The sequence below is a fragment of the Montipora capricornis genome, chromosome 5 (assembly GCF_036669925.1).
Source record: "Montipora capricornis isolate CH-2021 chromosome 5, ASM3666992v2, whole genome shotgun sequence".
Lineage (NCBI taxonomy): Eukaryota > Metazoa > Cnidaria > Anthozoa > Scleractinia > Acroporidae > Montipora > Montipora capricornis.
Window position 1 is genome coordinate 3946324 of NC_090887.1, and position 13570 is coordinate 3959893.

A 13570-nucleotide genomic window follows, 5' to 3' on the forward strand; every position below is an offset into this window, starting at 1 on the left:
TCGATTGCCCACATTCCGGAATAAAAACACGTGGAGTGATGATTTAAAACGGCATGCCTGGTGTTTTGAAAGGAAAGGAAAGGAACTTTATTTAAGTGTCTAATCTTCTAGCGCCGTAGAGCACTAATCGGGGACACTGTAAATTGAAATGAACAAGTTAACGCAAATCAAATCAAATTTTGGTTTTTGAGGAGAGGGGAAACCGGATTACCCGGAGAAAACCTCTCGGTGCAGAGAAGAGAACCAACAAACTCAACCCACATATGACGCCACATCTGGGAATCGAACCCGGGCCACATTGGTGGGAGGCGAGTGCTCTCACCACTGCGCCATCCCTGCACCCAATTTTTGAAGCAGGGTGCCATCCCTGCACCCAGTTTTTGAAGCAACAAGGATAACAAAATATATATTTAAAATAGTATTTTAGCAGATGTTTGACAATCTCCGTAAAAAAGAAGGATTTATAACTTCTATTCAGGTCAATAAGAAATCGATTGTGTACAGCTATATTTTTGAAAAGACCATTCCATTGTCACAGCAGCTATGACAATGAAATGGTCTTTTCAAAAATATAGCTGTACGCAATCATAAGTCTTTCGTGACTCTCTCATCTCCTTCGCGTACACAATATGGACAAACTATCCAACGGCTTGATTAGTAGTTGAACAATCACGGTGAGTGGAAAGGTAGGAAGGAGTTGCGGAATAAAATGTCGCGTGACCTGTGAAATGGCATAATTATGCGGGATGCAAGACATGCAAAATAATCCTAACCCTAGCCCTAACCCCTCTAAGGCTAGGTAAAGTCACTGCTTACGAGCCAGAAGGCCCATCAAGCCGGCGCTTATCTCCGGTTTCAGTAGCATTAAGCGACTAGGAGTATTTATACTCCCCCCTGGATGGGATGCTAGTCCATCGCAGGTTTACCCCCAGCATTATGCCGGTACCCAATTATACACCTGGGTGGAGAAAGGCACCGTGAGAGTAAAGTGTCTTGCCCAAGAACACAACGCAATGTCCCTGGCCAGGCCCCGAACCCGGACCACTCGATCCGGAGTCGAGCGCACAAGGGTCATTCTGCCATTCTGCCAATTCGTTCCTGCTTTTACCCTCACCGGGTCGGGCAGCATGCAGCAGTGTTGTTTCCTTGTTGTTTGTTTATTTGAAGGAGATTAGTATATATTGGCAGGTGTACAGCTGACGTGCACCTACTGTAATTTGACACTTACAATTAAAGGTCACTGGGACTGCCCCTCTTCAGGACTATATAAGGACCATTGCCCTAGGCAAGCCGTCAGTTGTATCTCTTCGGACTCCGAAGTGTCAACATCTACTACTCCGTGAAAGCTCCTTACCGCAACAGAAATGAATTCTCGCCCTAGACATTTTCTTCATTTTAAATATTTGTTATGTTCAGGGGTAGGTTTACGGATTTGATATTTGACCTGTAGCCAAAAGAAAAGTAGACAAATGGTCAGTCCGCTTAATTTACAAGTAATTGCTTAATTTTAAGAACAACACAACGTTTTTTAAAAACATGTTTTAACAGAATCCTCTTTCATCTTCAGTTTGAATTACAAGGTACAGAGTTGAATATATAGTGTGCGCAAAATGCTAATTAACTATAAGAACAAAAGGAAACAAAGAAAGTTTTCAACTGGCATGAGAAAGTTGATGATTTAGTGAAGGTTTTTCCCATTGAATATGAATAGCTTCTTTCATCTTAAGCTGGAAGGTGGTGGAAGCGTGATATCATTAGATTGTTTCAGTATCGTAGATACCGCTTCCAACACCTCACTGACTAGATCAACTGAAAACTTGAACCTACTTGTTTGTCCGGGCTATAATCTTTAAGTTAAGTGATTTCAAATTATTCAATCTTGCAAAGAAATGTACGCAAATTGGACCTCTACAGTCATCACCTTGCATCATTTGTATGTAAATACTACAACTTCTACTATCCAACTTTTTTTCTCCTTGAAATCTGTTTTCTGTGTACCTATTACGAGTAAATAAAACCATTAAAAATGGGGTCACCGTGCTCTTTTTTTCGCTACACGATGATAAATGGATATCAAAAGGGAAATTTCCGCTTCAAAGTGATCATTTTCAGCGAAAGGACTGGGCGAGTTCCAATTCAACACCTTTTTAACCGAGAAGAGTTATCATGACCGCACCTGTTGCCTCTCTTTTTAACAATGCTATATTTAAGTGGTTTTGAACTATATTCTCGTTGGGTGCCCCTGTTAAATGGCATTTTGCTTTTAGGACGGGTATCAGTTTCTTTGGGAGTGACTCAATTTTGCAAAAAGGATCAAAACAACTGAAACAGCATTTCATTTTAAAGAGAAATGCTTACGTTTATACTCAAAGAGAACTCCTTCCAATTTAACGAAATAAATTATTCCCAAACACACGAGACAAAATTGGCGGTTACTTTTGCCAACATCTTTATGTCCGTGGTAGAATCAGGAATTTTGAGACAGAGTTGTAAGAAACCGCTAATCTCGTACCCAGATCTCACTGTCACTGACCGTGGGAGATCTGGATAAGAGATTAAGAAACGGCTAGAGTGGAAACGTTACATAGACGACATTTTCTCCCTTGGGACACTAAAAGAGAAGAATTGAGCATGCTAACAGACGCCATGTAGCCATAAAATTTAAGGCTCAAATCTCTGACAAAGAAACAACCTTTCTGAACTGCGACATTTCAATATACACATTTTTCCTCCTCCCACCCACCAGGGGTCAGTAAAGGATTTATGGTAATGGTAATGGTAACGAATTTATATACCGCATTTTCTATCGCCACATTCAAATGCGCTTTACAAGCAAGGGATCGGACATCAGCATGATAGGCGCCGCTGGCAGCCGCTATCAGTTTATTAGCGATCTCACCCAGCACATGAATAAATGAAATGAGGCCTGACCACACCGGGAGCTCCATGCCTTACTCTTTACAAATAGTGTGTGGGTTCTTTTACGTCCCACTGGGTTGTGAACATTGAAGTGTTGTGAGACGGGGCCTACGGTTTATAGTCCTTATCCGAGAAGACTTGAAAGTCTTAACCATTTGCGGGTGCAATAACAAAGGCAGCACTTTCTCCTCAGTTGTTTTAAGACCCTGAGTGTTGGTCCAGCTGGAGTCGAATTCACGACCTACCGCATGGCAGCCCGATGCTCAACCAACTGCATGAGCCACAGGTGCGCGGTGGGCGAAGGCGAAGCTCTGAGACTTCTCAGAACTAGCCTGCGCCAGCTGGAGAAATTGTTGGCGCGAGAGGCAAATGCCGCGCGGAGAATGGGGAGTGGCGCCAACAATAGGGAGTTTTTGACGACGTTTTTGGGCCGCGGACGGCAACCGCAAATGAACATCTCGCATGCCACAGCAGTAGTGTCTCCCAGATTTTTTAACTATTAAATCATTTCTTAGGGAAGTAAGATACTTAGCAATATAAAGGTAATAGTGAACAGACAAGTTAAAATGGAAAACAGCTCACTTCCGGTTGCCATCCGCGGCTGAAATAGGCCTTGCCGGATTGTACTCCTAAAAGTGGCATATTTGCTACTAACAGTGCTCGAAATTTTGTCAAATTATGCCAAAATTATGCCAGAATTCCCAAATTTATGCTCCTGGTTTCCGAAATTATGCTCAGAAAATGACGTAGATTCTGTAGATATAGGCGCGCAATTAAAAAAAGTCTCTGTTACGAGCCTGAAGGCACCATTAAGGCCAGCGCTTATCTCCGGTTTCCGTAGCATGAAGAGACTAGGAGTATTTATGCTCCCCCCTGGATAGAATGCTGCAGGGTTACCCCCAGAATTACGCCGGTACCCATTTATTCACCTGGGTGGAGAGAGGCACCGTGAGAGTAAAGCGTCTTGCCCAAGAACGCAACACAATGTCCCCGGCCAGACTCGATCCGGAGTCGAGCGCACTAACCATGAGGCTACCGCGCCTCCCACATAGGCGCGCAATAACGACACCAAATTATGATGTTTTTCAAATAAGCTGTTGTTGTAAATTTACGTGTGTTTTATGGCCCTCTCGACTCCTCCAAAATGTTAACCGCGCACGCAGAATTCGCCAAAAGAGGCCTAGTAACTAAGCATGTGAGAACAAAGTCAATACTACTATTAGCTTAGCTAAAACACGCATTGCAAGAACATACTACCTAAATTTAATTCATTTCTGTAGAAAATACACCATATTTACTAAATTTTATAAATTTATGCTCCAAAAACTGCTAAAATTTGCTAATTTTGCCGTCGCAGTGCCCGTTTAAAAAAATATGCTTTTTTGCTCCAATTATGCCAAAAATTATGCTAGCACAATCCGCCAAGGCCCAGGCTCAGAAACGTCGCATTCTTACACTCCCTAAAACCGCCAGCTATATACGCAGGAAAACTCAGAACAAACTCCTCAAAAACAACATTTGAGGAAAACAATTGCAACTTCAGAGTTCATTCATTGGCTATCCCAGCCATCTGGTTGAAGTTACTGAGACGTCAGAGACAAAAGGAGCAACAGACGTGACTTCCCTTCGTCACGCAATATCACCCATCAGTGCCTGATAGGCCACTTCGGAAAATATCATGATACTCCTTGTTTGTCCCCCCAAATTTTGCATAACAATTGTTTCCAGTTTCTCCAGCTTGGGACTTAACAATGATCCCAAGAGAAAACAAAAGTGGACTTGTGATTCAATGCTATTTATTAAATTCTAATATTTCTTTCCTTTGCACATTTGTACCTGGTCAACTTCATCGCAGTTAATTTCGATTTTCTCTAGGAGGTGATGCGAACTGTGAAATCACTACAATTCTGTCTACATCTGTTTCATCACAATGTGTCATCCACAGTGGCCATGAATGAACTAAAAACCTAAAGTCTTGCTTCATGTGGTCAAAACTGAACTCTGAAAGGTGACCGCCATTTTCGAAATCATGCGAAAGTTTCAAATAAAAAGCAAAAGATCACCTGAGCTCAGTTGCTTCGAATTCGATGGCGCGATGGCCCGAGTTCGGGACGGGATGACTCCGGGATTCTTATCAAGCGGGTAGTCTTCTATCCCTGGGTTATGCACATTTGTTGACTACGAAGAAGAAAAAAATCTCAATTGGTATGCCTATGTCATCCCACGTAATTAAAATTGAAAGGGCACTGTTCCCCTGAATTAAATTAAGCTGAAGCGAGTCGGAACCAGGCAAAATAGTAAAAACATGCTATGGGCGAAAACACATAACATGATAATAAACATCGTAATGACCTATATTGGCCGAGGCAAAAGAATGTTTGCGAATCAAGAAAATTCTAAGGTCACGAGAAGTATGACGTAATGCGTATGACTCAGCTTGTTTCCAAAGCATTTCAAGCTTAGGGGGTTACATTCTTTTGGACTATTTCCAAATTTACGATGGTCGTCTCATAAAGTTTGACATGAAACGAGAACCATGCTTTCAACACACCCACGACTTGTAACCACGATCCACGACCCACAACCGTAAGTCAAACTCTTTCAAAAATGATCTCATCCCAGAGGAAATTAATATTGCATGAAGACCTATCGGCTTCTGGGTTGAGTCATCAATACTAATATGGGATCTTTGTTTCCACTTTTTGCCTCCTTAGTTTTTTAATCAATCAGCCGAGAATAAAGTACTGAATATTGAAAGTGCATTGTATAATGAATTGAACCCGATTGAACACCGTATAACTTATAAGATTTTGCTGACTCAGACTTTCAAGTGCTTTTATTTATTTATTTTTTAAATCTGGCTCCATCCTAGTAGTAGTAGTAGTAGTAGTAGTAGTAGTAGTAGCAGCAGTGGTAGTGGTAGTGGTAGTAGTAGTAGTAGTAGTAGCAGCAGCAGAAGGAATGAATCTCTAAACAATGATGCTTTGAAAACAATAATGTTACAAAGAATGCATGGGACCATTAGCGCTTTTGCCACCCAAGAATTTATCAGTTTTTGATGGCTAATAACTGGCTCGTTATCAAAACTAAAAGGCTTAAAATTGGAGGGTTATCTAAGTTTAATATGCTCTTTTACTTTTTGAAGTCAATTTGTAAATGTATTATGCCTTCTGCGAGCAAAGTGTAAACAATGACGTCAGCAAAGATGCCCTTAACTTAATATTTTAAGGACGGTACCTACTAATTAACAATATTTTTGCCCCGGTGTGTGATTATGCAGCAAATGTAGATCTTAACAAGTGTTATTGAAATCCAAAAAGAAAATTGGGGGTAATCACGCATTTTTCAAAGATAATTCATGAATAATATTTGTAAAAAGCTTTAAAATACAAAGCAATGTATGGCGTTCTTTCTCAAATTGAAGCTTGTTTATCTCTGAAAAATGCATGGTTACCCCCAGTTTTCATTTTGGATACCAAGAGTACTTACTAAGATCTACTTTCTTCGGGTAGTATTAAACCGCGCAAAAGTATCCCTGTATTAGTAAGCATCACCGATAGGAAATCCGAGTATCTCAAGATGCGCAGAACGTATGCGCAATAACAATAGTAGGCACCGTCCTTAACTCGACCACGTATTCTCGGCGGTTTTATACTAGTCTCAGGTTGTGACTATGCCAGATATGTTTACTTGAGACACGAACAAGATTTTGAATTTCACAATTGGTGATATTACAAAGACGTCAAATGATTAGAAGCTTCAACAGCCAATAAATCTCCGGTTGAACATTTAATTATTAATAATAGCAAAGAGGAATATAATGATAAACATCACTACCGTTGGTTACTTTAGTCAGACGACTAAGCGCTGTCTAAGATTGAATAGAGCACGTATGCGTGTCTATCAAATGGCCAACAAATCCTTAGTGCCAGAGTAACTATGAGTTCTACGTGACAAGCGGCGTTGCGTGACTTCGGACTTCTGGAAAAAGAAGATTCATGATTTTTAAACTTGTTCCCATTGTCCGTGTGCTGGTTTAATGCCTCTACGTACCATAATGGTTTTGACAGCGTGAATAGTGCTATTTTAATTAATCGTAATAACTCGCTTATCGATTGGCATATGAAAGAAAGCGATAGTGGATCTCGAGCTCGTTTGATGCCGCGGACTCCCTATTAAGGGAATTAACTCGTAAAAGTTGAACTCGCCAACATTTGCTGCTACTCTGTCAGGGAACGTAGGACTTTTAGTGACGAAACTTGCAAAGGACTTGTTCCATTTCGAAGTCTTCCGTTCTGCACGTTGTTAATGTGAAGCGTTTATTTGAAAATCCGGTTTTAAAACACGTGCAACAATAAAGTTTTGCTCTTTGAAGACAAATTCCCCTGAAATAAATCAAACTTCACGCGACCTTGAATCAATACAATATCGTTAAATATGAAAACTTTTAGATTGAGAAGAATGTTTGGTCACGAGTGCTTGGCAGGCCAAAAGAATGGTTTGACGAGAAATCTGAACTGACTTCCCTCCTGCCACCAAATTTATTTTTGGTTTTTCTTTCGTGGGTCAATGCCTTCGTCGCTCGGATCTTGGAAAAAAATTCTGGTGCACCCAGGGGTAGGCGATGTTATATCCCTTGGTGGCGAAGGAGTCTTCCGTACTTATAATAATAAAAAACTGCCTTGTTGGCAACTGCAAGGAGATTGAGCCTTGAAAGTGTTGGAAATGTGAAAAAGAGAATTATGTTAGCCTTTGGTCATTTGTTATGACTCTTCTAACAGTAGAAAAGACGGCAATTACAACAGCCAGAACATGATGTTGAAACTTTATAATAATAATAATAATAATAATAATAATAATAATAATAATAATAATAATAATAATAATGGCTTTATTCAGCATTTTCACAAGGTGGCTCTTCGTCTGCTAAGATATATCTTCTAAAATACAAATAAAGTTAAAAATATAAAAAGAGGTAAAATAAGTATATCTATTTAACAATGTATAATAAAGACGTTAAGCTGAAAGGTTATCTTTGATCTTTTTCATTAAAAGCTTAAAACTGATTAAAATCAACTAACGTCACATCATGGTCGACTTCCCGTTTTATATTTTAACTGAGCTGGCCCCTCAGTTTAAATTTAGAATGCATTGTAATAAGTGTTTTTCACGTTACGTCATTGCGTCCACGTTGGTGGACGAACATGTACATTTCATGAACGTTATCTGTTTATCCAGAGATTGGTTGCAAACCATCTACTGTTTCGATGTTGACAATTTACGAATAAAGGCGTCAAATGATTACACACCGAACAAAAGAAGCTTCAACTTTAATAATAGCAATGAGGAATATAATGATAAACATCACTACCATTGGTTACTTTAGTCAGATTAAAGCGCTGTCTAAGATTGGATAGAGTACACGTATGCGTGTCTATCAAATGGCCAACCAATCTTGTTGATTGACATGTTGGAAAGCGGCAACAGAGGGTAGTTACTATTCTTAAAGTAGTCGTCCCAAGCAATACATCCGCTGTAGTGTCGCAGCCGAGTTGTTGTATAGTTCGATACGATGGATATGCAAACACGGCTGGATAACATCGAGGAAGAAGTAACTTGTCCTGTTTGTGCGGAAATATTTTCGGATCCCAGAATTCTTCCGTGCTTGCACAGTTTCTGTTTGGAATGCTTAAAACTATGGTACCGGAAAAACCAATCCACCAACAATCCGCGTTACGATTCAATAACCTGTCCGACTTGCAGAGGCGTTAGCAGTCTGCCTGAAAGCGGTGATCTAAACGATCTCCCGCTCAGCTTTTACCTCAACGGCTTGGTGGATGTGTTAGCCGTCAAAGATAGCAGCAACACTCACGTTACGTGCGGAAATTGCGGCGAGAAAAGCTCCGAGGCGTCGTATTGCTTCCAGTGTTGCATATTTTACTGTGGAGAGTGCATAAGTGCACACAAAAGAATGCGAGACACGAAAAATCATCGAACGCTTGCGCTAAAAGATTTTCAAGAAAAAGACTATGATGACCTATTGAAGCGACCCGCGTTTTGTCCAAAACAACGACATCAGAAGGAAGAATTGAAATACTACTGCAAAAACTGCAAAACAGCGGTCTGCCAAGTATGCAGCTCTTTGGAACATTCCGGTCATGCTATGGAGCACGTGGAAGACGAGGCCAACAGGCAGAAGGAACAAATACCATCTTTGGTGGGAAAGCACAAACAGAACTTGCAACACGAGAAAACCAAACTTAGTAAACTCTGCAGAGACAGCGCAAAAGTTGTTCAGCACCGGGAAGATTTAAAGGGAAACATCCAGAGGTATGCAAAAGAGTTGATTGCTATTATCAATACAAAGAGGGATCATTTGATTGCTGAGGCCGAAAACCAAGCAAAAGAAACACTGGACAGTCTGAAAGAGAAAAAGATCAAAATTGAGGGTCGCATGAAGATGATTGAAGAAGCACTGGAAAAATCAGATCTTCTTATTTCCAGAGGAACAAATGCAGAGATAATCCAACTAAAGCAATCGTTGGAATTCATCACTAAGGAAGTTGATAACGACAAGCCTACATACCCTGACCCTGTGGAAAGTCTTCCGATATTGGTTTTGGTCAGAAATGAAAATTTGCTGGAGTCAGTCCACGACAAAGAATTTGGTTGTCTAGAGCTGCTAGTGCACCAAGCGAAAGCCAGCCAATCATCTGCTGATGGCAAAGGACTGAGTGATGTGCTTGCTGGATGCGAAGCCCAATTTACTTTAGCAACAAGAAATGAAGAAGGGTTGCAGTGTTACAATACACGTGACCAAGTTGAAGTAGAGTTCCGTGATGAAGAGGGCCAGGAGTGTGACGCAAAAGTTCAGGTTAAGAATAACGAGGATGGATGTTATAATGTCACTTATTGTCTCAAACATCAGGGACAATATTCAGTTCAAATCAAGGTAAACGGAGAATTGGTTCACGGCAGTCCTCGTGATTTGCTGGTGAAAGCTCGCGAAAAAGCTCATAGCATCGCAGACCTACCTTCTATGAGTAGTGCTGGGCACATGCAACGTACTGGCTCTCTGCATTCCTTACCTGAGCGTCTCCCTGGGCATGGAGTTCACCCACAGGCTTTGTTTGTGAATTCATTTCAGGCCAAACCTGTTTTGTCCTTTGGAAAAAAGGGTTCACGCAATGGACAGTTTCGCTATCCCTGGGGAGTGGCAATAAGTCACATGGAAGAGATAGCTGTAACTGACTCTGAAAACCATCGGGTGCAAATCTTTGATATGTGTGGCAATCACTTGCGATCATTCGGCTCCCAAGGTAATGGCCGCGGGGAATTTTGTATTCCCCTTGGAATATGCTTTGATAAAGATGACAATGTTTTCATAGCAGATAGTGGTAACCATAGAGTCCAAATATTTACTGCAGAGGGGCGGTACATGGGAATGTTTGGCTGGACTGGAAACCGTGATAGTCACCTCTCTAATCCATCTGGTCTGTCACTGGATGCCAATGGAAACATCATTGTGGTCGATTCAGGGAATAAACTGATCAAGATCTTTTCTACAAATGGTCGGTTGCTAAAGAAGATTGGTGGTGCAGGCTTATTTACCAATCCCGTTCACTGTGTTCAGTGTGATGACTATTTCATTGTGTCGAGCAGCGATGAACACTGCATTAAAGTATTCGGTGGTGAGGGTGACTTCAAGTATCAGTTTGGGAACCAAGGAGGAGGGGATGGTCAGTTAAAGTTTCCCTACGGTTTAACATTGACAAAAGCAAAACAGCTGATGGTTTGTGATTGGGGAAACAACAGAATCCAAGTGTTTGAATTGGGTGGACAATTTGTGTGCAACTTTGGATCAAAAGGAAGAAGGTTAGGAGAATTTGATCATCCAATGTCTTCCGCCATTCTAAGTAATGGAAAACTTGTAGTGTGTGATTCTCGTAACCATCAAATTCAAATGTTTGAATAGCCCATGATGAGTTTTCTTCCTGCTTATCATTCTAGGATTTTCATCCTATCAGGATGTAAAACTACTATTATGTGACTTGGAAAAAAAGAAACATTTTTTAAAGGTTAGACCGGAAAATATTCAGGCTTTGTCAGGTTGCTGTACATTAAGAATTTGGCCAATTCAGTTGAACTATAATATAATTATAATATTATGGAGGAAAGGTTCATCCAATATTATTGAAGCTGGATTATCTTGATTCACTTTTTCTTGTTCTGTGGATGTAAATAATATTAATAATAAAATTAATAGATATAAAAACTTTCAACTTTGTTAACAATCCTTATTATTGTTAACAAAGTTGAAAGTTTTTCATCTCTATTTTAAGGTTTGTTCTTGTTTTGTTCTGTGAATACAAAGTTAATATTAACAAAGCTGAAATTTTTCACATCTTTATAAAGTTTCTTCTTAATTTTTAATACAAATTTTGTCATAGGTAGGGTGATTATAATAGTTGCTGTAGGGCCTTAAGGCCAGAGTCATTACCAAGACCAGGAAACGAACCTACAACTAGGTGTGGCCCCAATGCAGAGACAATTGCGACTTTTTTGCATAGAGTTTCAATCAAGTGTCATAAAGCCAAAACCAAAGTAATAATTATTACTTTGGCCAATCGAAAAGGACAGAGACAATCCAGTAAACCAATCAAAACTCAAAGTAATTACACCTAGCTGACACAAAGCACGGACAAATGTGCACACGCAAGCCACGATTGGATTTGGTTTCACTTCTGATTGGTTCAAAAAGTGGGGCGAGAACTTTGAATCAACCACTGAGTTAAGTAATGCAAAACCAAAGCAATTCGCTAATTACTTTTGACACTCAATTGAAAACCGCTCCAAGGCCAGAGTCATTACCAAAACCAGGAAACAAACCTACAACTAGGTAGCTGTGGCCACAGTGCAGAGACAATTGAGACTTTTTCGCATAAGTGATGAAATAAGCAAACAAAGTTAATGTTTTCTTGGACTTACAGGCTACCATTGCAGCTCTCTATGTGTTTACTTGCCTCAAAGTAACAGCATGGTGAGAGGAGGATCATGACAAGAAATTGTCATGACAACACCCTGCTTGTAGATGACATGATTTGAAATAAATATTATTTTTAGTGAGTGCTAGCTGTTATCCCCCTCTGTCAGTCATATTAAGACTTAAATGAAAGATTGCCATTTATCTAGAGTAGAATTCAACTCTAAGAAAATCAGTTTCTGGTTAGCAACATTGACAAAGTATGTGGAAACTGTGGCAAGTAATTCAGACAAAAGAATTTTTAACAATTTATTTGCTGTCTTCATTCTGAAATAATATTATCCACTCACTGAAAAATGTCCCATTAACCCTTTCACCCCCAAACCAGCCTAAACTGGCCATACTTAAGTACTTTTCCCTAATGCCAGATGACTCTACTCGTGAGACGTCAATGAGGAACCCCCCCAGGAGTTAAACTTTAAATCCCCAAAACACAAAAAGTGAAGAAATGGTCCTAGGTGTTCAGAGGCTGGTCGATAAATCACTATCCTGGGTAAAGTTTGTGTAAACATCTTTACTCAGATGTGCTTAGAGTGTGCACATTCTTGGTTACGTTTGCAATTTTTATATACAAATAATTATTTTTGCACAGATTGAATCTGTCAGATAGCTTATCTTAGTGACTTATCCACTGGATATTAAAAGTGACCTGGCCTTTGAACAACTGAGGCCTGGTGTTAAACCTGAGTGTCATAAAACATCAGTCGGTGTTTCACCAGAGTGTTGTGAAACAATGAACCAAGTAATTAGTTTGACCAATCACAAGGATCCAATCGGCATTCGTTCAGCTAATGACATTAATTAAAGTGATAAAGAGGGGATGCAGAGGACACACCACTACCACAACCACCACCACCACTACCACTACACCACTACTACTACTCCTACTACTACTACTACTACTACTACTACTACTACTACTACTACTACTACTACTACTACTACTACTACTACTACTACTACTACTACTACTACTACTACTACTACTACTACTACTACTGCTACTGCTACTACTACTACTACTACGACTGTACAACAACTACTACTACTACTACGACTAGGACTACGACTACTGCTACTACTACTACCACTGAAACTACCACTACCACTACCACTACCACTACTACGACTACGATGACTACTACCACTACCACTACTGCTACCACTACTACTACTACTACTTCTAGGTAGCTCTACTTTTACAAGTTAACGTTACCCATTGACTCCTAGCAGTGATTTTACTCTGTCTAATGCCAGAAAATTTTACTTGTCAGTGGGGGGCAGTAGTTCAGGGGGTCAATAGGTTAACATAACATGATAATCAACTTTTTTGAGTGAGACAATGTAATATTGCATAGTGGCGTGTCAAGAAAAATGCTGATGAAGAAGTATAGGGTAGGCTATTAATTTGTTATTGTAGAAGCTTCTACAATACCGCCGTTTATGTTGTGTCTCATGCAGCTGTTCTTTGTGTCGTCAAGCAATGCTCCAACCCATTATGTGACGACACAATTCAAAGAATGGCTGCTTGGGAGGCTACTGTTAATGTTGTTGAGTCTTGTTTTTTGGTTGAGTAGCAACTAACCAATCGCATTGACTGTGTCTTCT

The 13570-nt window shown here is 40.1% G+C and overlaps 1 protein-coding gene across 1 annotated transcript; it reads left to right on the forward strand.

Annotated features, from left to right (window-relative positions):
• The first annotated feature begins 8370 nt into the window (after positions 1–8370).
• LOC138048769 (tripartite motif-containing protein 2-like) lies at positions 8371–12439 on the forward strand. The gene has a single exon (XM_068894888.1). It carries the CDS (start codon positions 8492–8494, stop codon positions 10892–10894), a length of 2403 nt encoding a protein of 800 aa, XP_068750989.1. The 5' UTR covers positions 8371–8491; the 3' UTR covers positions 10895–12439.
• Positions 12440–13570: the final 1131 nt, after the last annotated feature.